At 40.2% G+C, this 25,900-nt stretch overlaps 1 protein-coding gene across 1 annotated transcript in view; it reads right to left on the bottom strand.

Moving 5' to 3' along the window:
- Window positions 1-25,900, bottom strand: part of ARFGEF3 (ARFGEF family member 3) — a 133,356-nt gene that overhangs the window by 74,684 nt on the left and 32,772 nt on the right. Inside the window, 5 exon segments of the mRNA XM_032215353.1 lie at window positions 6,580-6,622; window positions 6,944-7,066; window positions 7,921-7,989; window positions 18,357-18,488; window positions 20,743-20,824. Of these exon segments, the coding sequence (XP_032071244.1) occupies window positions 6,580-6,622; window positions 6,944-7,066; window positions 7,921-7,989; window positions 18,357-18,488; window positions 20,743-20,824 (449 nt within the window).

Genomic DNA, 25,900 nt, shown 5'->3' with positions numbered 1-25,900 from the left:
CTGCGGCCAAACGAGGCTTCTGCCAAGGCAAAAGAGTCCAGTTTATAGTTCCTAACAAAGGGAGAGGGGAAAGCCCACGTGGCTGCCCTGCAGATTTCAGCCGGGGATGCCTGTGTGGCCCAGGCCGTGGATGTGGCTGCGCTCCGCGTGGAGTGAGCTGTGATATGATTGGTGTCTGTAAGCCCTGCAATTGGTATGCAGTGGCAATGCAGGTTCGCAACCACCTGCCTATTGTGATGGAAGTTACCTTGTTACCCAGGACCCTGGTGGAAGGAGACAAATAGAGCTTCAGATATTCTTGTTTGGCTTGGTTTCTCTTGAGGTAAATCCTCAGAGTCCTCCTTATGCCCAGAGTGTGCCACTTCTTCTCCAACGGGTGAGAAGGGTCTGGACAGAAGTTTGGGCAATCAGTTCCTGGGCTCGATGGAAGCAGGGGCCCACCATGGGATGGAGGACGGATCCAGTTGTACCCACCCTGTCTTGGTGGAAGATGCAGAGATCCTCCTGGTGGACAGAGCTTGCAGCTCGGATCTCCGCCTGGCGGAGGTGATAGCCACCAGAAAGGTACCTTAAGAGTCAGGAACTTAAGGGAAACTGTTCGTAAAGGCTCAAATGGAGCGCCTGTTAGAGCGTCCCTACTCTGTGTATGTCCCAGGAAGGGTACCTGAATACCGTGGGCGGTTTGGGGTTGGAAGCCCCCTTGAGAATTGCCTGCCATAGGATGGTGAGTCAAGCTCTGTTCCTGTCACGCAGGAGAACTGATGAGATGGCTGAAACCTGTCTCCTAATCATGTTAGGAGCTAACCCTCTGTCCAGGCCTGCCTGGAGGAAGTCCAGATCTGTGGCACTGAGGTATGGATAGGATTGTATCCCAGGAGTACACCATGAGGCAAAGGCCCTGCCACATGGAGCCATAAATACACTCTGTGGAGGGTGTGCGGGCAGTCTGGATAGTCTGTATCACCCTGGGGGGGGGGGGGGAGAGGTCTTTCCACAGGATGTTCCGCTCAAGAGCTAAGCGGTCAGCTGGAGCCATTGAGGTCTGGGTGCTCCATCGACCCCTGTTGAGGGATATCCTCTCCTGGGGGATTCTCCAGGGGCCTCTCCCCTGAAAGCGACTGGAGATCTGCAAACCACGGCCTCCGGGGCCAGTGAGAGCCAACCGAACCCCTTCCGCCCCTCCCGAAGGATTTTCCGTATGGACCCTGGGATCAGGGGTAAGGGTGGAAAGGCATACAGAAGACCCCGGGCCAGGGGCTTCGCAGAGTCATCCACCCCTTCTGCCCCCGTTGCTGGTACCTGGAGAAGACCTCGGGAGCTGAGCGTTGAGGGACATGGCGAATAAGTTGACCTCCGGGCATCTGAAGCACTCCGCCAGCTCCTCGAAGATTACTGGCTGCAGCCTCCCCTCCAAATTGTCCATCTCGGTCTGGCTGAGCCAGTCGGCTCTGATGTTTCCCACTCCTGATATGTGTTCTTGCCCTCAGCAAATGCTGTGCTAAGATCATGGGCTATCTGAGGTACTTCTGCAATTTCTCATAGTCGTACATCACATTCTGAGTTTGTGGTGGGTTCCTGGTATTGGGACCGGGCCTGTTGACCCTTTCATCCCGGGCTAGGGTGGCTAAAAGATTCTATGACTAGGATTAGCGTCAGAAATATTCTGAATGCAAAGGGCAGACGGAGTTCAAATGTGTCCGCCCTGAGTGTCTGGTGTAAAGATGAAGTGAGGGAAAGCTCACAATAAAGAAAGAGGCCTGCCACAAAGGTAAAAGAAGGAAACAACAAAAAGGGGCATAGATGCTTCCACATGTTAAAAACAAGAGAAGATTAAGGAAACAATTGGTCCATTGTGGGAGAAAGTGGCCCAAAGGTGACAAGCATCATGGGTAAAGCAGAACTATTTAACTCATGTTTGGCATATGTCTTTACACAAAGGGATAAAACAGTCCAACCTGTCAAAAAACCAGCACCACAAAAATCAGATTAGGAACCAAAGTTGAGATAGGGAAGAAAATGGTAAATGAGCACCTGTCTACCCTAGACAAGATCCAATTCTCAGGACCGGATGGATTACACCCCCAGGGATTTGAAGGAACTGGCAGACAAGATCTCCAAACAACTGAACTATATCTTTCAGAGATCCTGGAGTAGGATTGCTGATGTGGTTCCCATCTTCAGAAAGGGAGAAAACAGATCAAAAGCCAAAGCCAACATGGGTTTGTCAAAAACAACAACAACAACAACAACAACAAAAACAGATCATGCCAGACTAACCCTATTGCATTCTTAGATAAAGTGACAAAACTAGTGGACCAGAGGAATGCCGTCGATATAGTTTACTTGGACTTCAGCAAGTCCTGATAAGGTAGAGCATAACCTACTACTAAATAAAGTAGAGGAATGTGGGTTAGACAGCATTACACCGGATGGCTTTGTAACTGGTTGACCAACCGCACTCAACGTGTAGTCCTTGATGGAACTGTCTCTTCATGGAGGGAAGTATGCAGTGGAGTACCCCAAGGCTCTGTGTTGGGCCCAGTACTCTTCAACATCTTCATCAGTGATATGGATGAGGGTGTTAGGTATGTAAGCTAACAGTTGGGTTAGCAATATATATGCCATGATGGTAGTACTGTTTCTTTAAGTACTGCTGCAAATGTGGTTGGATGCTATTACCTCAAGCGGTCATAAGAAGGAGCCAGAATGACTGTTAGCTCTCTGTTTGTTAAATGCTGATCAGTGGGGGGACTCATCAAATTTGCAGATGACCCCAAGCTGGCAGGAATAGCCAACACTCCACAATGCAGGCTAAAGATACAGAAGGATCTTGATACACCTGAACATTGGGCACTATCTAATAAAATGAAATTCGATGAAGTAAGGTTCTACATTTAGGCAACATAAACGAAATGCACAGATACGGTATACCTTGCTCCACAGTAATGACTGTGAAAGGGATCTTGGCGTCCTAGTGGACAACCATTTAAATATGAGCCAGCAGTGTGCAGCAGCTTCCAAAAAGGCCAAAACAGTTTTAGGCTGCCTAAACAGAGGAATAGAATCAAGATCACGTGAAGTGTTAATACCACTTTATAAGGCCTTGGTAAGGCCACACTTGGAATTCTGCATTCAGTTTTGGTCACCATGATGTAGAAAGGATGTGGAGACTCTAGAAAGAGTGCAGAGAAGAGCAACAAAGGGGATTAGGGGACTGGAGGCTAAAGCCTATGAAGAACAGTTGCAGGAACTTTTTTTTTAAGGGTTGCCCCTTTTTGTACAGAATCCATACATGTGCAGCCACCCTTCCAAGTGGTGGCCCAAGCTGTACCAGCTTAGTCAGCAGACATGCTACGTTCTGCTGCTATTGAGCTATAGAAAGAGCCGGGTATGTCTAGTTTAATGAAAGGAAGGGCTAGGGGAGACGTGATAGCAGTGTTCCAATATCTCAGGGGTTGCCACAAAGAAGAGGGAGTCAAACTATTCTCCATAGCACCTGAGGGCAGAACAAGACGCCATGGGTGGAAACTAATCAAGGAGAGAAGCAACTTAGAACTAAGGAGAAATTTCCTGACAGTTAGAACAATTAATCAGTGGATCAACTTGCCTCCAGAAGTTGTGAAGGCCTCAACACTAGGAGTCTTTAAAATGTTGGCTAGCCATTTGTCTGAAATGGTATAGGGTTTCCTGCCTAGGCAGGGGGTTGGGCTAGAAGACCTCCAAGGTCCCTTCCCACTCTGCTATTGTATTATATAGTATTGCATTGCATTGTATTTTGCTCTTTGCCTAGTCGCCCCCACCCTTGGATGGGCCTTCAGGGGTAATCTCTAACCTGATTGGAGGCTCTTCTTTCCCTCCAGTGGACCTGCAGCCTTTAGCAGCGAGGACTGATTTTTGCTTGTGCCCTCCCAGCTGCAGGGGGCTGCCATCTTGGGCCATGTGGGGCCTCTCCTCCCCCTTCTTCCCAAATGACTCTGTGGGGCAAATACCATAGCCCCGCACTCAAGAATTAGCAACAAAAAACACAGTTTGTGCTACTAAGAGCTGCCGGCCTCCTGCTGTTAAGTGTGGCCTCCTGCTGAGAGCCTTGTTGCTCCCCCCTCTTTATCCTACTTAAAGGGGAGTGTTCTTAAAGGAGAAGCCTCTGGAATTCTCCTGTTACTCGGCAATCAGAAAGAGACAGAAAAGGGCTTGCATAAATTGTGATAGCAAGGTTGCTGGAACACCGGATGACAAGCTGAAGGGGATCCTCTCCTGGGGGGAGGGCTTCCTTTCTTCCCCTGCCAGAGTGGTAATCTTCCCCAGGTTGGGGGGGGGGTCTTCCTGCTGCAGGCCTTGTGGCAGCTGCCTCTGTGATTCATCTAGGAGGTAGGCTTGGAGGGGGGGGGATTGATCCACCGCCTGCCTCTTTAACCCCCTTGATGGAGATATGCTTCCTTTTGGCCTTTGCCTGCCTCCCCCGCCCTTGGCTAATGCCTCTGCGATGGTCTCTAATTTTTTTAAGCTCCTCAGAGCCTCCGGTTGTAGTTGTTGCTGCAAGGCTGAGAGCTCGGCTCCTGCCGGCCTCCTCTGAGCTGCTGGGGGCCGCCATCTTGGACCACGTGGTTTCAAGATAGCCCCCAGCTCCAATTCAAAAGGCTCCTCTGTTGGAGCACATGGAAATGGCTTGTGCCTTTGCAGGCTGCCATGCGGCTGCCGCTGGAGGCTCTCTCTCTCTCACCTCCCCCTGCCTCCCATAGCTCTTTCTGAGCCTCTCCAGCTCTCACCTTGTTCTCTGGTGATCGCTGCCAGTGCAGGCTCTCCAGGGCGTTTTAACAAGCTGCGGTTCGTGGCTCAACCCCTGAGGGGAGCGTGGGAGCGTTCCTGCTCCTGAGAAGCCTCTGCGGCAAGGGCTTGCCTCCAGGAGGCTTGTGCCCTGTCCTCCTGCTTGCCCGGCAAAGGTCCTCACTGAGTGACTCCGTCTCACTCAGTGGCCAGGGCAGCGTGCCGCCCCAGGGGGCTTGTGGCAGTTCAGTCCTTGCAGGAGGAGGCTGTGCGCGATGTAGGGAGGCGGGATTCGCCAGGTCCAAGCTTATTTTCCTTAATCATTTGTAAATTACTGGAGGTCCAGAGTGGTGCACCTTTCCAGTGAGTGGATGAGTCAAATAATGGGGAATACCTGGTGGCCAGGGGGCATTGCCCAAAGAGCTTATCTGACTCATCCAATCATGAGAGGACAAGGTCAACCCATTCTGGATACTTCTTCCCCCCTCACTATGGTGAATTTCTTGGTATACATGAAGTAATATATACCTTCTAATTGCTCCGTCATTAGTTACATGAAACTGCTAGAAGCTACTCATATTCACTGCAGCCTTGTATGCTATAATTATGCTAGAATCCAACTCATATAATTCCCAGTCAGCTTGGCTACCTCATACTTCCCATCTCTCCTGACCAATGAAAATGGTAGTCTAAACTACAACATGCAAAGCTACTACCGTGGTTTGACAAAACTGGTATAAAATAGGAGCACACGCAAAGTAAATATTGAACAGGGTTCTCAACCCCCGGCCACAGCCCACTACTGGGTTGCAGCCCTTTCAGAACTGGGGTGTGCAAGCTGTATATAAGAGACATTAAATATCTTTGTTCATGTCCTTTCAAATGTTGTCCTCAAACTCCTTTGTCACTGACCGAGAAGTTGATGGGAATTGAAACAGTACGGGTAATTCTCAACTTAATTTTGGTCATTTAACAACTGTTCAAAGTTACAATGGGTTCAGAAAGGGAGCTTTGTGGCTCCTAAAGCACTTTTGCCTAACAAAACTTTTTGCCACCCACGTACAGTCAAATGATCATAATCTGGGTGTTTGGCATTCTGTTCATATTTACAACTGGTTGCCAAGTACCTCACGATCCTGAACATCTGAGCGCTATTCCAGCATCCCATCAAAGGTACTCCTTTCTGTCAGTGGAGGGGACTGATATCCCTCCACAGGGTGCTGATATGGCGCTTAAATCTTGATGATTAAAACTCTATTTCTGTATCTTTCCCAAAGAGTTCTGTGTATCAAGGAGAACTCGATATGAGTTTGGTAGGCAGCTCTTTCAGCCTATCAAAGGATATCGGTTGCTAGAGATGAAATGCAGCTGAACTCTAGGCAGACCAATAAGATAAGAGCACTGACTGCTTCAGATAAGTGGGGGAGGCCTGATACAGGTGTCTCTGCCTCAGGGGCTGAAAATCTTCCTTGGATTTCAATAGGGAAGGTTTTCAGCTTTGAGTGGAACCTCACAGGTCTTCCTCATCCTCCCAGAGGAACCCTGTGCTCCTTACCTGGGACTCCATACGTTTAATGACAACAATTGGGAGTGTTGTGATCATCTGAGCACAACAGTCACATGAACTCACCTGATGTCTTGCTTAACAACTGCTCTGCTCAACCACTAAGATCCTGATTGAGATCATTAAACAAGGATTCCCTGTATTAAGTTGACTGCCTCCGGTCTTTTTTGTAAAAGTGAAACAACAACACCATTTTGCATAAATATAAAAGTTATAAATAAATCATTTTGTCAAAATTAATTAACTGATACCTGAATTCTTGCAGCCTTGAAGAACTCCTTGGTTTTCGGTCATCTATCAAAAAAGAATAGATGTACTGTCAATAACACAAACAAAACGAAAGTCGCAATGTTACTCTAGACAAATCTCTTACTTTACAATTTGCAGAAATTTACTCCTGAAGCAGAAAGAAGTCCATATTTGTCTAGCTTAGATAAAACTTGATCCAGAGGAAAATGTAAGAGCCTGTAAAAATTAGCTTGACTTTTTTTTGTGCTAGGATTTAATATTTTGTAAAAACCTATTTACAAATTCAGGTTTGGGAGCATTACACCAACTCTAACTTAAGCATAAGTAGCAAAGACCAGTCCCATTACAGATGCCTGACTGACTCACTGTATTTTCTTGTTTTTGCCGTAATTGTAAAATCAAATCACTCAACATCTGGCTGAGGGTTGCCCGTACAGCTGTATTAATACTCCGCTGGTGATAACTGGAAATATAAGTTTCAATACAAACCTGTTTGGGAAAAAGAAAAAGAGACAACACTGTAATAGCAATACAATTACACTGGTTAGAAGATAATGTACAGGAGGTCCTCAACTTACAACCACAATTGAGCCCAAAATTTCTGTTGCTAAGTGATACATTTATTAAGTGAGCTTTGCCCTGTTTTATGATCTTTCTTTCTATAGTTGTTCAGTGAATCACTGCAGTTTCTAAGTCAGTCACACAGTTGTTAAGTGAATCTGGTTTCTCCATTGACTTGGCTTGACTTGCAAAAGTTGATCACATGACTCCAGGGTACAACAATTGTCCTGTGAGTCAGCTGTCAAACATCCAAACATAAATCACATGACCATGGAGATGCTGCAATGGTCATAAGTGTGAAAAATGGTCATAAGTCACTTTTTTCCAGTGCTGTTTTAACTTCAAATGATCATTAAGTGGAATGTTGTAGGTTGAGGACTACCTATATTAAACATGAATCACTATTCCAGATATCTATCATACATATTAGCATCTCTCTCTCTCAACCAATTTCATTGTATTTAAATACAATGACAATAAAGATTATACTTATACTTTCTTTTATCTTATTATAAAACTGAGTACTAAAGTCTCATTTTATTATAATATATATAAAACAGAAAACTAATAGCAGTCACATTTTGTTATCTAGGTATTTTAAAAAAAAACTTTTGATAGAAGCTGCTTGCTTGGAAGAGTTCAAGAGAGTGAGGAGGGAATAGCAACTTCTCCCATTAGAGATACATGACTGACATAAATCTAACATTGCGAATGAAAAAAAAACCCCACATTGTTTTATTAAACAGCTCAAGTTTCATTCCCAACTGACAGAGGATACTCACTTCAGCAATCTTAAGTACAGAACTTCCATTCAACTCAAATGTTGGCGCGTATGTTATGCAAAGCAATACCTAGAGTTAAACAAATACAGCACAAAGAATTTTAGAATTGATAATTCTCTCAATTTAAAACATGTTAATGGTCGAAATTGATGAACATCAATTTAGAAGCAAGTATACAGCATATTTGTATTATCTGACTGCAAAATCATACAACACACAGAGGACCATAATGTTAAAGCCAGAATAGAACTCCACAATGCAATACAATATAATACAGTGCAACGCAACACAACACAATACAATAATTGTTAACTGAATAATTGACAATAATTGTACCAGTCTTTTATAAGACTTTTATACACTGGCTAGAGATTATGCAAACTGCTGCTGCCTAGCACATCCAGAAACTATTAGTATAAAAAAGTTTATAGTGCCAAGAATAAAATTATGAATATTTTAAGACCATCCTGATCCAACATCTAATGGGGAAAGATCTACAGTGGTAACCAGGAATATTAACTATATCTGCTAAACAGTATATCTACCACACTATTAATTAAATTTACAGGGCGAAAACAGTTTTGTAACACTATAAATCAATGAAATGAGCTACAAAGGACAAATATGACAAATGTCTTGTTTTGCAAGGCTATTGAATGATTGTAGTATAGAAATCTGAGAAAATTAAGAATGTGTCTGCATGTAACAAGTGAAAATGTAGATCCTATTCAAATTTGCTCTTGGAAGGAGACAAATGGAATAGAAAAAAAATCCTCTCCACCATAAAAAAGGAATTAATTTCAATGACATCCATTGGCATGATTTGTGGTACCGTACTTACTACCACTTTTCTGAATGCAAATTCTAATAATGGCTGAATATGAAATACTCTGGATGATATTGTCAATTTATAATTGATGTAGCAAGTGTCAGCTAGCTGTACATTTGGCATTTCATAAAGAATGTACAAAATGTGTGAAATCAAAATCTTCACACAAAAATCGTTATATATTGTTTATGCCTCAGAGTTATTTATAATTGCCCTGCTTAGAAATCTACATGTCACTGCAGGAATTGGTAGCCCCAGGACACAATCCAAGGGAGCATATAATGAGTTGTTATTCATTCATTCATTGTATTATATGGCTACCATCTCACAAATGGTGACTGGGTGTTGTACACTAAAAAAAACACCTGTAACACAGCAATGAAAAAACAGACATCAATTAAAAATATTAACATTATGATTAAAGGGCAAGGAGAGATAAAAAATGTTAACAATGGGACCACTTCAGCAACTTATTCTTCCCTAGGGCTCCCCAGGCCACTTGATATAACCATGTTTTGAAGGACTTATAGAAAGTTAACAGGGATGGGGATAACCCAGTGATGGTGAACCTTTTAGACACTGAATGCCCAAACTATGTGGGCACGTATGCCCAAACTGAATATGCACGCATGCGTAGCAGAGTCCCAAAGACTAGCTGGCCAGCGGGAGGCAGGGCATCCCAACACCAGCAGTGCGGCAAGAGGTAAGATCTTTTTTTTTTTTTGTGAGCTTCTGTTTTGTCATTTACAGGAAAACAGAAGCTCACGAAAGAAACGCCACAGAGATCTGACATGGGGCAATGGCACACCAGAGGTGGTTTTCAGCCAGTTCTTACTGTGAACTGGTAGCAGCGGCTGCTGGAGGCTCCGCCCACCCGCTGCAACGTAATATACGATCTTCTGCACGAGCGTGCTCACATTTGGAAACTGGTAACAAAGATAAGGGAATCCCACCACTGTGGCACATGCGCCAGTAGAGAGGGCTTTGCATGCCACCTCTGGCATGTGTACTATAGGTTCGCTATTACAGGGTTAACCTCTCCACATTGCAGAGATGAATGATGGCATGATTGTTTAAATTGTCCTATTATTCAATGACAATCCCGGAAGGTCAGTGAGTGACTTTGGGCAAGCTGCTGTCAATCTCACTAATCTACCCCAAAGGCTATTCTATAAAAGCTGAAGGAGAATGCTATGTACATCACCGTTAGCTCCTGAAAGGAAGGTGGGGAATAAATCTAACAAGCAAAGACATAACTAAAACACACTGCTCATCTTTCTGCTGAAAACAACAGCTAAGATTCAGTAAAACAGTGAAAGCATGTTCCTAACATCAGGCAGTAAATGACAAATCTGACGAGGGTAAATATTTCTTTCATCCATCCTGAAGAGATGCAGAATTTATATCCCTGAGTAAAGAGAAAGATGTTGAGATAGGTCCTAAAATGCAAAGTGAAGCTGCCTCTTTATCTCCTTAAAAGAGACTCTTTTCCATTATCAATAATTATCAACATAAAGTCCTACTCTGCACAATTTAAATCTGAATATTTGAAAAGATACTGATATAAGGTTATTGTATTGGGCTTCATGGAGAATAAAATAGATGCTTACACACTGGAAAGAGAAGGGAAGTTACTTTAAGTAACTTTTTAAAAAATGTGGTCAGTTAAACCCTGTTTTGTTCTAAGTAAACAATATTGGATTCCTGCCTTGCACATGCTTAGAAGAAAGTTCCCCCCAGTACTGAAAGGCCATGATAACATTGTAGATCACAGCTGGAGAGCTTTCTGACATAAAAGAGAAAATATTGCTTTTGGCTTCCAAGGAAAAGAATATTGCCCTGATGGGTTCTACAAATCAATAAGGGGGGAAAAATCTGATTTTATTAAATAGAAAGCTAAATTCTTACAACTGGCAGTATTTTCAAGCACTTGCATATTGGCAATCAACACTTAATATAAATTGAATTTTTCATTTTCAAAATACAATTGCTGAATGTAAAAAACTCCAGTATTCTAAAACAGCAACACATTTCAGTTCAGCAAGTAACTTGCAATCTCAAGAAATTCTTAAAGTCCTCAGATTAAAATAGTAGGATTTGTATTCTTGTTATTTTCAAAATAGCTGTCCTGGAATTCTGTATTTGCAAAGCTGTCAATCTTTCAATTTATTCAATCTGGAATCACAGTTATTTTTAGAAACCTTGGAGGGAGAGAAGAGTAATAGCCTAACATTGGCCCAACTACAATTTAAAAAAATCTCTACCACATGAAAACCTATTATAGGAGAACGTATTGCTCAAAAGCATACCATCTGTATGTGAAGTTTGAATATTTATTGCCCCCAATTTCTAATTCTTTCCCCGTGTTTATCTGATTATGTGTTGCAGTGGCAAGCAGCTGATATGAATTCAGTACTGCTAAATGAAATAGTTAACTACAAAGTAACAGGCTGCATATTATCTAACTACATCTACTCAGAATAAATTTTTCTAGTGCCAGGAAGCTACCACAATTCACATTCAGTGGAACATGGAAAAAATACTGTTGCAATAATTTGATATAATGGTATATGAGAAACCCTGGTCAGATAAGAGGGGACACAGCCCACAACTGCATAATGGGCCCAGAAGAGATCTTCTCTAACTTCTCAGACAGCAAAGGAGACAAGAGATTTGCACCTGCACACTTGCTCTGACTTGCACAGAGGTGGGTTCCTACTGCTTTGGATCACTTCAGCCGAGTAGGTAGTAATTCAGCCAGCCACGCCCCCAAACTGGTTCTATTGGCGGCGCTATCTTGTTTTTTGCTTCTACACATGAGCAGAAGCATTTTTTAACCTACTGCGCCTGCGCGTGTTGCGCACATCAAGCGCGCCCACGCCAAAAGTGCATCCCTGAACAAACTGGCAGTAGAAGAAGCTGGAACCCACCCAGCTTCTGGATCTATTGGATGGACTATTCCACATTATTCAGAGGCTTCTTCCACTGTTTACAAATACTATTTGTAATCCTATATATGCTGAATGCAACAAACCACTTTCATCTGCTGGATGGATGTGCTGGATGGAAGGGAGAGCAATTTTAATTTTCTATTTTCTGGCATACTTCCATATGTTATACCCAAGGATCTCTAAACTGATATCTTTACAGATAATACATATTGACCAACATCTAGAAAAGGCAATATAATTTAACAATATAATTATTAAAATTAGATTCAGTCCTCTGATTGAAATACATTTGTGCCACCCACTAAAAAAAGCAAAATAAAATGGGAAATATGTATACATTTAGAAGGGTTAAATACTCCTTCAGTATACACAGCACAATATGTTTAATTATGAAGAGGAGGAACACAGAGCTTTCTATTAAGCACTGGAGCTGTGAAATGGTTTTTCCAGTGATTAGAAACAATTACTCAGAGTGATGGATGCTTAAACGTTTAGACAAACTTTCATGCAGGCATGGAATAACTGTAAAGCATGTGATCTATTGGATGTTCCCTAAAGAAGGAATGCATTAATCCACTGGGCTAAGACAGATATCAGCCTAAAGCAAGAAAAATGTCTGCTTAGGAAAAGCAGAAAGAAGATAATATTCATCCCTGACTTTAGGTATAAAATTTCTTATTCAGTGTTAGGATAATGTAATATTTTAAAAGGTGGAGGAAGAGAAGAAAAATGTAGCGTGTTGGCTTTATTTTCATTTGTAGATATGAAATGCCTGTGGTTGAGACAAAAAAGAAAGCAATAGCAATAGCAATAGCAGTAGACTTATATACCGCTTCATAGGCCTTTCAGCGGTTTACAGAGAGTCAGCATATTGCCCCCAACAACAATCTGGGTCCTCATTTTACCCACCTCGGCAGGATGGAAAGGCTGAGTCAACCTGAGCCGGTGAGATTTGAACCGCTGACCTGCTGACCTAGCAGTAGCCTGCAGTGCTGCATTTAACCACTGCGCCACCTTGGTGTTCAAAGCATGATATTCTGCTTTTTCCTAAAATTGAAGAGAGTGGAGATGTCTCGTTCTTGACTTAGGCCACTTCAAATGAGTACAGGAAACAGAAATCATCTCCTATTCCAGCCCAAATGACCACTTTGTCAACATTCATAGATGAAAATAAGACAACTGGTTTGGGGATTTGTTTTAAGAAAAAGATCCCCATAAGGTTGCCTTGGATGGGATCAGGCTCCTTCATTTTCCCGCACAGAAGCAGAAGAGCAACTGGCACTGGCTACCTAATGGTTCCTGCAGCTTATTCCAAAGAAGTCATAATGTTCTCAAGAAGTTAGTGACAAAAAAATCTTATTTTCTGTTATGTAACCAGTTTGTTATGAACTTTAAAGAAATATAACTGGTTCCCAAGGGCTACAAGAATTGTTCTCCTGGCTCTTATCTCATCAAACCCAGATAAATACATTTGAAACAGTTTGGTTTTGGATTTGCAATTTTGATGCAAACCTGTAACAGGCAATTTTGGCCAGCCTTATCAATAATATTTGTATTGCTCCTGCATTAATATCTATTTTTATGGCTAGTAAAATGATTTTTTTAAATTTTTCGACTGTAGCTTGTTACCAGGATCACTATATTCTTAAGCCATAGAGAAGATAGCTTATACAGACTTCACAGTTTCAAAGTAACTTGCCCTTTATGGCTCCAGCACAAAATGCTACACCTTTCTAATAATGATCATTTAGCAGAAAAATGCAAATGTTATAGCTCCAAAGCATGTAAAACCATGCACATTTTGCAATTAATTAAATAAAATTAATTGGACCTGAAAGTCACATTACCTAGCCCAATAAAGTTAACCCTTAAAAATGGTTAAAAATATGAAGAACAACCGCAACTGGAACAAGCATGATCTCCGCATGAGTAATCAAAGTGTCAAAATGGCTATTTGGAGGCAGCATTATTGAAGGCCACAATTAGATATCTAGGTCCTATCAAGGCATATAAAAAAGACGACTGTGTTGCTGTGTTCTGCCATTTTGACTCTTCTGTCCCTACCCATCCAGTAAATGCTACTGAACAGAGCCAACCAGAGCTACTTTTCTTTCATGAATGGTACTATTGTTGTTAGCAGACTTGCTACACCTGGTCTGGATTGATCAAATTGATTACTCGTATAAAAGCGAGTTTGGTTCTGCAATGGGAAATTGCCTCAGAGGTGACACTTGAACATCTCTGAATGCAATATTCATATTCTTCAAATGCCCAAATGAATATATATCCCCTTTAAAATACGAGTTTCAGGATTGTGGAATTTCAAGGAGCACTTTTAAACAGGGATTGGGATTGCCAAATATTTCACACAGCGATTTAGAGTGACTAAAAATACTTAGTTCCTGTTCTGCCAGTCTGACAGAACAAGGTAGTAATTATAAATGACATTTGACATTTCCAGAGCAAACACTGTAATGAGTAGGAGAGGAGATTTGCAAACACTGAATGGTCCACGTTGCAGAAATAGAATGTCTTTCACTACTGCAAAGCCAGTCTTAGCTACCCTAAAGTATCTTAAACCTCATCAAAAGCATTTGAAGCTATACAAAGAAAATAGGAAATATTATGATCTTAAATGCGGCTTAATAGAGCATTTACTTCATTTCCCATCACAATCTGATACACATATAATAGTTCTCAAAGCTATTTTTAACCAAAATTCATTGCAGTTAAGTACTTGATATATTACATGTATTATTTTTGAATATCATATTTTGAATGGGGGGATTAGAAGGGAGACGGAAATCTTACTGAGCACCCCAGTATTATTTATATCTAAACAGGCAAAGATAGGATCGGGATGTATGAAAAGATTTATGTGGAAGAAAATCCAACAGAATCTGTTTCATTGTAATGTAATTAAATTTCATTGAGTGTGAAAAGTGACTGGACAATTCCAGTCCAATACATAACTTGAGAATCTTAGTCAACACAGAAAATCAATAACAGTGCAATCTCTACTTCCATTTGGTTAAGGAAAGATTAATGTTTCTTGAAAGGGACAAGCAACTAACACACCCATCAAATAAATGCAGGTATTGATTGATTTATGTGCCATCAAGTCATTTTCAACTCCTGGCTATCACATAGATAGATTTCTCCATGAAAATACAGATATAAACTATTCTTATTTATCTAGGTAACTCTTTGTTCATTGGTAATGGAACCTTTATTCCATGTCTGCATGACACACGAGCCCTACTAAATTTATGAAGATTAATTATTCCAGAGTCAGGGTAAAAAAAAACAAAGAACAGTTTATCAGTGTATATAGTCATCATCTCAGTCCAGAGATTCTTTATCACTTTAATTAACAATAAAGAAGTAATAGCTCATAAATACTAGAAAAGGTCACTCCTGACATTGGTTCAGGGAAATTGTTGAGCAGAGATTAATTAGTTATTTTCATCTTTCTTTGCATGCAGCTGCTTTTCCTCAGCACTTTGTACATTTGAGGATAATGAGGAAAGTTGGGACAAGCCAATCAAGGAAAAAAGATACCCAATAACCCAGTAAAGTCTCTTCTCTACCAGAAAGTTGCCAATTTTCTTGTGTCCTAGAAGAATGCTTCCATGTTCACAATTTAAGCAGTTTTAACCACTAGGTTGATAAAGTGAGCTGGAAAGTTATGAGCAAAATTACTGTCTACTGAGCAATTTTTGCAGACATCTCACAGCCCAAAGCTGATAATATTAACATAAAATGAATAGGTTTCAAAAAGTTGTAAATCTATCCAAGTGATTATATAGCAAATCCTAAGCAGAGGTTTCATATCAATCTTTCTTTCTCGTGACACATCTAGAATTTTGAGACGTATATTAAGGACACCATTACCCAATGAATGCTGCAAGAGGGAATTACATTTTGAATCATAAAATATCTGCTGTGATGAACACAATCACAAAACACCAATGTCAAATGAAACTAAAGGAGCAAGTATATAAAACAGTGTTGACATCTTAGCTCCAAAATACACATTCTCTTTCGGATTAACCCCAGCATAGAAGCCTACAAACCTAATTCCTGGAATATAAAAATAAGTGCCTTAATCACTCATTGTTTTTTCAGTCAGAATTGATTGCCCACAAATACACTTTTCTTCTGGACCTTCTTTTCAAAATAATGTGGACAAGTCACATTTATTGACCTGTTTTCCCCAAATTCCTGAAAGTCACCTTAATCATTTCCTTCATGCTGATTTATGCGTACATTACTATCTCAGTCCTAACTTCACTTTTTCTCTTTCATTTCATGGACCACACCCAGGAGACCTCTAGTCCCACAAAGATTCTACTTGCAGTAACTAGATGTTATTTGTTTTTTCAGGTCTACACTTTGAAGAAGCACGATATTCATAGAACTAATCAGATGAGCCTATCCAGAGAACAGCTGAAATGCTTTGGAATTCTCTGCAGGAATAGCATTTGTTACCAATACCATTCCTCAGTAATAATCAAGGATACCTTAAATATTTAGAACTATTCTCTCAGATGCCCCATTGTTTTGAAAAGCTAAAGCTTAATTGTAAATTGCATAGTAGACAAGGAATATTAGATTTAAGCTCTCTATCTATGGAGTTTCCTAGATATCCTTACTTTTAAATTAAAAATATTAGAAATAAAAAGGATTTGAGATTTTAAGCAAATTCATAAATTTTCATTTGAAAACACTGACTTTGAAAAGAGCAGAAAAGAATACTATTGTGGTTGAAGTGTTCTAAAGCCCTAATCAGGTGTGAAAAAAATCAATCCTGTTCCTCATTGCTTGTGGTTATGTATTATTAGGGTTCTAGGCTGATCTACTTTTAAGTCCTGCCCACAGTGTCTGCCACTCCTTTTCCAACATAATGCTCCACAATATCTAATATGCTGGTAGCTTCTGGAACGATAGAAAGGAATGACAACCTCTTCAATTATTCTATCTTTAAAAAAGTTATTTCAATTCAATTCTTTTCAACCATCCTCTCATTAAACTCAAAACCAAAGTTAAACTATGAAAAAAATATTTTTTAAAAAAGAATGTCAAGACAGCTTCCTGTATTAGAATTGCATTGCATTTAATTCAAACACACAAAAGAATATGAAGTGAACATAATTGTGATCTACCAATGTAAAAACTACTGCATGTGTGAAAGGTAACATTTGCACATGCTTCAAACATGATTCAGAGAAGATACGAGAGCACAAATCAATCCTGTTTTTCAAAACTTATATAGTCTCGATAGGTAGAATATATACACATCCTACAGAATGGGAGTACACTATTATAATTTTATTTTTCTTCAGACATGCAGTCTTCCAGCAAGAAACCGTGGAGATTCGCACCCTCACACCGTCCAGACCTTCCGCACAGCCCTCAAGGCCTGGCTATCCCGTCAGGCCTGGGATAAAGATTCTAATCCGTCCCCACCCGAATGATGAATGAATGTTGTGTTCTATTTTTACTTATGTATTGTCTCATGTCTTGTCTTGTATTCCCCTCCCCACAATTGTAAGCCGCCCTGAGTCCCCTCAGGGAAAAGGGCGGCCTATAAATAATAAACAAATCAAATCAAATCAAATCTGGCTGCTTACCAGGTCAGCACTACCACTAATTTAATTCACAATAATGAAACCGTATGTCTAGGAGTAGCAGAATGCATTCAATATTCAACGTATTACAATTCGCATATATAGATTCAGGTGCACAACTTTGACAGAGACTTGGAACGAAACATTTCTTCCACAAAAGTGAAGGACTTTTTTTGAAGAGCCCAATAAATTTTCTTGTTCTCTTTTTTAGGGAGATAATAATACAGTATATCCAACTATACAATTTGGTTAAAATTATTTTAGCCTAGCAACAACTAAAAGTATTCTTTCTACCCTTGTTTATTAGGTTCTGATGGTTCTGATTCTCTGCAACAGAGTAGGACTTCGGCATAATTTATGGCTCCAGAAGTTGGAGAGAAACCCACTTTGTTTCAACAGTACCTAGAATGACTCTGTTGGATACACTGCCTTAATTTCAGGACTCATCTGAAATTATAACTTCATGGTTTCAATGGCTAGCCCAGTTTTTAAAATTTTCTCCTTATTCCCCATTTTTAAGTAACAAAAATGAGGAGAGTTCCAAAACCTCAACACCTTCACATTTTTGTGTTATAATAGTCTTAATAAAGAATCATCTAGATATGTTTTGGTTTGGGTTTGGCTTATCTGTTGCACTCTCTCTTACCAGAAGATATTAGTTGTGGTTAGTTTGAATTTAAATAATGGTGTATCTAAGTATTCTGTTTGCAAAAGGCACTTAGTTTTGTCTGTTCGGCCATCAACATGCATAATGCTCTGCCTTGTAGCTGTACCAGCCTACAGACTTTCAACTAAAGGAAGATGACCTTTTACATGAATAAAAAATAAAACAGATGATGTCCTGCAGATCCAGGCTTACAATAGTAAAGAATAAGCCAACTGTGTCATAAGCATAAGAGCTAGCTTTATACTGTGGCATAAAATAATTCAATCAAGGGACACAACCGACTCCAGAACGGCAGAGCTGAGTCAGATAGGAAGCCAGTTCTGCAAACAAGCGAGTATTGACGTCTGTAAAACACTAACCTTCATCACTTCTACCTGCAGGTCCTCATTGAGAGATGGAGTCACTCTGATTGCGTTCAGCATTTGATTAAGACACTGCTTGTCATCAGAGTCAGTTTCCATGGATACAAATCGCTCATCAGACAGTAGCTTCTGCAAAGAAAAAATGGAACTATTTAATTTCAGATGTTCTCCATTTGGTTCTCCCGTAATGTTGTTATAAAAATAATATTTACTAGAAAATTACCTTGCTTTCCAAACCATAAAATAGGGAACAAGCTTTGATGGAATAGTAAAATCTATTTAATGAATGCAATGCCTATCACAAGATGCAATAGTCTCACAATTCCTAAGGAAGTGTGAAGAAAAGCTTTTATATTTCGGATAAAGCAAATAAATCAGAATATGAGTTCTAGCTTGGGGATGGGAAGACATTTTCACAATCATCCAAACTAGAAGATTCAACTTTGCCAACAAGAATTAAGGATAAGTTAGTTTGCTCACCAACTGATAGAAAAATGGCAAATCTTAAAGGTAAGTGCAGCATTTAATTTAGCCCTTGGAATGTACACCAATCTACTCATTCAATACTGGTCAGACTTGCATTCTGGACTTTTCTCAAAAAAGATGGATTGCTAAATTTCTCCTCTCTTTCATGCATCCAGAGGTGGGGGGGGGGTTCCCCATCTTAAAAGCACCACAGCAACAATTGTCCCAAGATGGAACATCTGTAACCATACCTTGGGGTACCATGGGCTTTTGTTTAAAGGATTCATTAGAGAAGCATATGAGGCCTACAGCACTTACCAGAGATGTCCTTTTGTGTAGGCTTCACAATGTCCACCTTTCATTTATTGAGATGAAAAACTCTATATTGCTCCATAAATATTCACTGCAGCATTGTTTCCCCAACTGGAAATATGTCAGTATACAACTTCCAAGAGAGCTGGCTGAGAATGCTTTAAGCAGATATATTTTGAGAGCATCAAATTCTGAGGAAGACTATATACTTTGCCAGGGGATACGATGACTCAGTGATTAATACACTGGAGCTCCAATTTAAGACCTGAGCATCGTGTGACGCGGTGAATTCCCGTTACTTGCTCACCTAGCAGTTCAAAAGCATGCAAATGTGACTAGATAAATAGGTATCACTTGGGAAGGTAGCAGCATTCTGTATGACTTTGGCATATAGTCATGCTGGCCACATGACCACAAAATTGTCTTTAGACAATGTTGGCTCCCTTGGCTAGGAAACAAAGATGAGCATCACTTCCTAGAGTCGGACACCACTGCACAGGAGAAACCTTTACTTTATAATCACCTGTAAAGGTTTTGCCCAGGATTAACCATAATACATAGTGTTCTGACCCGGCTCCCAAACATGATAAGCACACTGTCTTTAACTAAACATTCTCTTTATTAGGAGCGACAGCAACCCTGAGCGCCAGGAGCCAAGAGTCTCTCTCTCTCTCTCTCCTCCCTCCTCTCTCTCTCTCACAGCAGGCTAACGAAGTCTCTAAGTGCTTGTGGAAAACAAAGCTTCCTCCCTTTCCTCCTGAAATGGCCCCAATACACCAGGAGTCTTTCCTTTATTTTTTTATTAATTCTTTTTTTTCTTTTTGCTTTGTAAGCCGCCCGGAGTCCTTCGGGATTGGGCGGCCTATAAATTTATTAATAAATAATAAATAATAAGTCTCTCTTTCTACCACACTCGTAAAGGAAGTCCTGGATGGTGCACTCACTCTTATCCAGCAGCAGACACCTACATACACGCTCCAAAGGAGCACCTGACTCTCAGCGCCACAGATTCTAAGAATTCCGATAAAGGTCTTGACAGGATTCAGAAGTTCAGAATATCAGTGGCTGACTGACAGGGAGACGAATAGTTGTCTGCCACACCTATTCATCTTTGCTCCCTGCCTTTTATCCCCAGAGCAAGAGTGGGGCTTAGCTAGCAGTGGTGGCTCTTCCGTCCCGAGGATTGGCCCATCTCCTCTGCCTTCTGTGTATCCATGTGCCAGGCACCAGACCCAGCTATTCCTCCTCTTCCTCATCAGCTGCCTCTGGACCTGGAGGCTGTTTCCTCTCCATCTGGGGGCTGGGGGGACGGCCCAGGCTCTGCCTCTGTATCCATCTCTGACAGCTCCATTCCCTCTTCCCCCTTGGAGCTCTCTGATTGCCTTGATGCTAGCCCCAACTCCCACTCCGCTTCTTCATCTGATTTGGTAGCTGGAGGAGCCGGCGGCCAACAGGCTACAATACATAGTCCTGATTGTCTTCCATATCATTTTATGGGCCTGCATGCGTTCAAGGTGTATAGTGAAGTTTTCACATCGTTCACTTTTCCTGTCAGCTTCTTATTTCACTCAATAACTCCAAATCTGGTCAAATGTTAGGCACCTACCTGCATCCCTGCTAGAGCTTGCTGTGCCAGTTTCATATTCTTGCTCTCCAAAGCCAGTTGCAGTGGAAGGAGACACTTCTCCCTAGTGAAAGAGAGGTTTCTTCAGAACTCAGAATCAAGTAGCTTATATTTTTATAATTTCTCAAAGTTTATTTCACTTGTGCTCTACCCCCATTTGATCCATATGTGAATGACAAAAGGAGCGGATAAAAGCTATGTTGTTAGCAATCTCTTCACTGTGATCATTTGTTCAATCATTGGCAACAAAATTATACAATTCCTACAGTTATTTTTCTCTTTGGGGCCCTTTTCTTCTCTTTTTCTTTAACTGATAACAAGGAATAGATCAATAACCCATCTTAACTATGATTCAGCAAGACAAAGTTTGAGCCAGGATTTAAAGCTAAACAGAATATTCGGATAAAGAAATAAAATATCTATCTACATTTACAGCCCCAAAATGGATGTGTCAGAAGACAACTGTTACACTTGAATTGAAGAGTTTTATAATGCAGTTTTAGAAAATTAGATGATTTTTTTAACCCAATAGGAGTCTTCTGACTTCAAAGTTATTGTTCTCTTCAATTACAAAAAGAAATGATCTCCTCGCCAAAATTCCATGTAGCCAGTAATTTCTGCAAAGTTCTTGAACTCTGTATAGTAATATGGAATTCCTTTGTCAACATTTGGATCAGTAATGGGATTCATAAATTTTTGCTACCGGTTCTGTAGGCGTGGCTTGGTGGGTGTGGCATGGGAAGGTTACTGCAAAATCCTCATTTCCTAGCGATCAGGTGAGATTCGGGAGGCAGAGAATAGATGGGGGGCAGGGCCAATCAGAGGTATTATTTACTGATTCTCCAAAATACTCAAAATTTCCGCCACCGGTTCTCCAGAGCTGGTCAGAACCTGCTGAATACCATCTCTGATTTGGATAGGATTTTTCTTTAATGCTTTTCCACAACACAAAAACTGTCTTGGATGATGTTCACTTTTAGATTATAAAAACAACCCTTTTAAGAGTTAGATTCCAGCTTGATATGAATATACTGCAAAAATATCAGCAATCAATGTATAATAATTAAATGGAATATTGCTCCAGCATCCTGATAGTAATTCAATTTATATTTCAATACAGTCAATTTAATTCTCATTTTTAAAAGTCTGATCGTGATTAGAATTCAAATAAAGTATAATTGTCATAATTCCTAAAAGTTGGAAATCGGCTTTTTAAAAAATCATGTATTAAGGGAAATGCACACAATCTTGGCCTTTTTTTTTTCTTAATACATGTATTTGTTATATACATGTGAAGAATCATATATTTATCAGGAAAATGCATATCTAAATAATTTGTGGAAATATAATAACAAAACATTTATTAGAAATAAATAAATAATCTTTTATCTAGAACTTTACTAAAACATTTACTAATATACAAAATTCAATGGAATAATGTTGCATTTCAATAAATGTGAAAGCTATAGAAAACTGATTTGGAGAATGCCATAGCAGTATTGATAGCATTGTTCATATGTTAACAGAGAGCAGTGACGTGCGGTGAGGTTTATGGCTGGTGAGGCACTGACACAGGGGTTTCAAATTTTTTTAGACTTGTGGACTTCAACTCCCAGAATTCCACAGCCAGGCATGCTCAGTTCCGATTTAAAGTGACAGCATTTGTTTTTCTCCTTTGAGAAAAAGTTTTCCTTCATTCTTTTTCTTCTCCCTCCCCCTCCTTCCTCCCTCCCTCCCCCCTCTCTCAAACAGACACATGCACATAGAGAAGTTGGATCCCTCTCTCACTCACTCAATCGCAAACAAACACAAACACAGAAGTTGGATTGGATATATTTTCCAATGGCTTGAAAGCAGCTCTTCTGCCATACCCCCCACCCCCATTCCCCTGCTGCCTTCCGATCCGAGCCTTTGATTGCAGGTGGAGCCATGTTCCTTTTCAAACTTGTAATCAGTGAAGCTGGGCTTATATACTTTTATCCAGCTGTGTGTGTATATATCTGTGTTTGAAAAGGCAACATGGCTCTGCATGCAATCAAACTTTTTGAATTCCTCCCCCTCCCTCCGACCCACACATGTACCTTTTCCAGCTGTTTCAGAGAGGATTTCAACTCTGCTCTTGCCTGCCATAATGAAAAAAAAAATGTAAAAGGAAAAAGGCAAGAGCTGAGATCAGGCTGAGCTAGTTGCTGCCAGATGACTCTGTTTAGTGCTTAACTGTTTAAAAAAGCCTCTAAAAAAATGCCCTCTACAGGAGGCAGGAGAACGACGTGCCTCATTATGTCAGGAATTTTTTGGCTTTTAACCCTTGCTCAGCTCTGCTTGAGTGATCATAAAGTCAGACTAGGTGAGGTATTTCGTTCTCCCCTCCGCCTCCTCCTGTAGAGGGCACTTTTTAGAGGCTTTTTAAAACAGTTAAGCACTAAGCAGAGTCATCCACTGTGACTCTGGCAGCAACTAGCTCAGCCTTTTTCCTTTTACAGTTTTTTTTCTTTCATGATGACAGTGATGAGGATCTGCCTCCCCTGCCTGCATGTCCCTGACAGAGAGCAATTCCTCATAATATTATAAACATAAATAATAAACAGTCTGCTGTCTTTCAATGATATCAAAGTGGTACGAAAGGCAGATAATTCATTTCATGAAACAATGTGGCTCTATTTGGCCATCAATTTTAGCTAAAAGTGCATGAGATATAACCACAGAGAATGGAAATTTATCCGTTCTTGTTGTCAACATCAACAACAAATCTGGATTATTCAGTCAAAAACCCAAAGACCCAGCATCCAAACCTCTACCGTTACTATAAACTTCAATATCCTAACATTTGATTTGTGATGCTGGTAAATTCTCTTAGTTATTAAAGTCTATGGGTTGGATTTGAAAGGATAATATGAGAAGGTGATTTCTGAACCCATTTGTTTTTCCTTTCTAACATTGAGTATAAAAGAAAAGAAAAGCAATGAAGCAAAACTATAAGTAGATTCTGAACACGTTTTGAAATTCTATCTTGATTCTGCTATATTTATTGTGCTCTTAGAAACAAAAATCTCTGTTGCCACTATTATTACTGTATGGCAATCATCTAGACATCCATCTGGCAAAGGAACAAGTAAATTCTAGTAAAACTGATGTAGTGCATTACAACTAAAATCCACAAATACATTAATTGTCAGAAGGCCCTTAAGATACAGATACAACATTTTAATGGATAAAACTGGTTTATTGGTAAACTATGGAACTAGTTAGGTTTAAAAAATATTGAAGACTATTAGGTGGAAGCAAAGCAATAGTAAAAGATAAAGGTTCCCCTCGCACATATGTGCTAGTTGTTCCCGACTCTAGAGGGCAGTATTCATTTCCATTTCAAAACCGAAGAGCCAGCACTGTCTGAAGATTTCTCCGTGGTCATATGGCCGGCATGACTAAACACCGAAGGTGCACGGAACGCTGTTACCTTCCCATCAAAAATGGCTCCTATTTTTCTACTTGCATTTTTACATGCTTTCGAACTGCTAGGTTGGCAGAAGCTAGGACAAGTAATGGGAGCTCACTCTGTTACGCGGCGCTAGGGATTCAAACTGCCAAACTGCTGAATTTTCTGATTGACAAGCTCAACGTCTTAGCCATTGAGCCACCACGCCCTGTACAGCAATAGAGGAAACTCTAATTTCCTGTTACCATCTAGTGGTCATCTGAAATGTTTGGCCCTATTTTGACCTGAGTACAGTATTATAGTGAAATAGGTTAAAAAGCACAACCTAATTCAATTAGTTAACCTCTTAGCTAAAGAGGTTTTAGCGGAAGCTCTAATTTAGCTGAAGCTCTGATTAATGTTATGGGATCTTCTAAATTCCCATCACAGCATTTAGCAACATTAAATACCAATTGGATACTTCTTGCCCTTATTCGCTAAATTTTTATCACTAAACTCTTCATTCTACAATTTTACCCATCAGATGATGGGTCCAAAATGCTAAAGTTTGAATTTTAACATTGCAATGGAGAATAAAAAACTAAACCAAACAACTGTAAAATAGGTAAATGAATTATAACTGTAAAATAGTTTGGAACTGTAAAATGGACAAATGAATTATAACATGAGATTTCTAAAATCCCAGCCCATTTCAATTGACATACAGAGTACAAGTGTAAGAACCTATTTGGAAATATCCATTCTTTTGAATACAATTCAATTGTAGTTATTACTATGTCTTCAAAGTAGTGAACAATTACATTCTTCTTACTGAATAAGCATCTTATTTATCATTGTGGCTATACATAGTAGCAGCAAGGAGACTCAGGTTCTATTTTACATTTAGCCATGGATCAGAGGTGGTATTCAGCAGGTTCTGACCAGTTCTGGAGAACCGGTAGTGGAAATTTTGATTAGTTCAGAGAACCAGTAAATACCACCTCTGACTGGCCCCGCCCCCATCTATTCTCTGCCTCCTGAGTCCCAGCTGATTGGGAGGAAATGGGGATTTTGCAGTAACTTTCCCCTGCCACGCCCACCAAGCCATGCCACAGCCACCAAGCAACGCCCACAGAATCGGTAGTAAAAAATCCCACCACTGCCATGGATGCTCATAGGGTGACTTTCGGCCAAAAGCTTTTTCTCGGCTCAACTTAACTCACAAAGTTTCTGCTGGGGAAAAATGGGAGAAAAGAGCACTTTCGATGCTATCTTGACCTCTTTTAAGGAAGAGAAAGATGTAAGTTTAATAAACAATGTGCAATGGATTGTTTGAATTAGTCAGATTATCTAAAGTCAGATTACTTAAAGCTTCAGACCAGTTAAAGTATTTGGAATTGAGAAAGTACAAAATAGAAATTGAAACAAAGTTAGCAAAAATTATTTTAATGGATGGTTAACAAAGATTACCAAATCGTCCTGATAAAGGTTAAAGCAATTGAATGGAAGCCATAGAAATAAGGACGAGGGGAAAAACACTTCTAGATGCACAATCCTGGCAGAAACCCAGGACGAAAAACATTAGAAAACTAAAAGTGAAGAAAGGAAATCAAATTGCCTTCATATTTTTTAACAACCTGAACCAATTTTACAAAAGTTGCACGCAATTCCCATGGACTTTACCCACCTTCTACAAAAGCTCAGGCAATCCTTAAAATTGCCTCT

This window comes from Thamnophis elegans, chromosome 4 (assembly GCF_009769535.1).
Source record: "Thamnophis elegans isolate rThaEle1 chromosome 4, rThaEle1.pri, whole genome shotgun sequence".
NCBI classification, from domain to species: Eukaryota; Metazoa; Chordata; class Lepidosauria; order Squamata; family Colubridae; genus Thamnophis; species Thamnophis elegans.
This window is presented reverse-complemented; position numbering and strand designations above follow the sequence as displayed.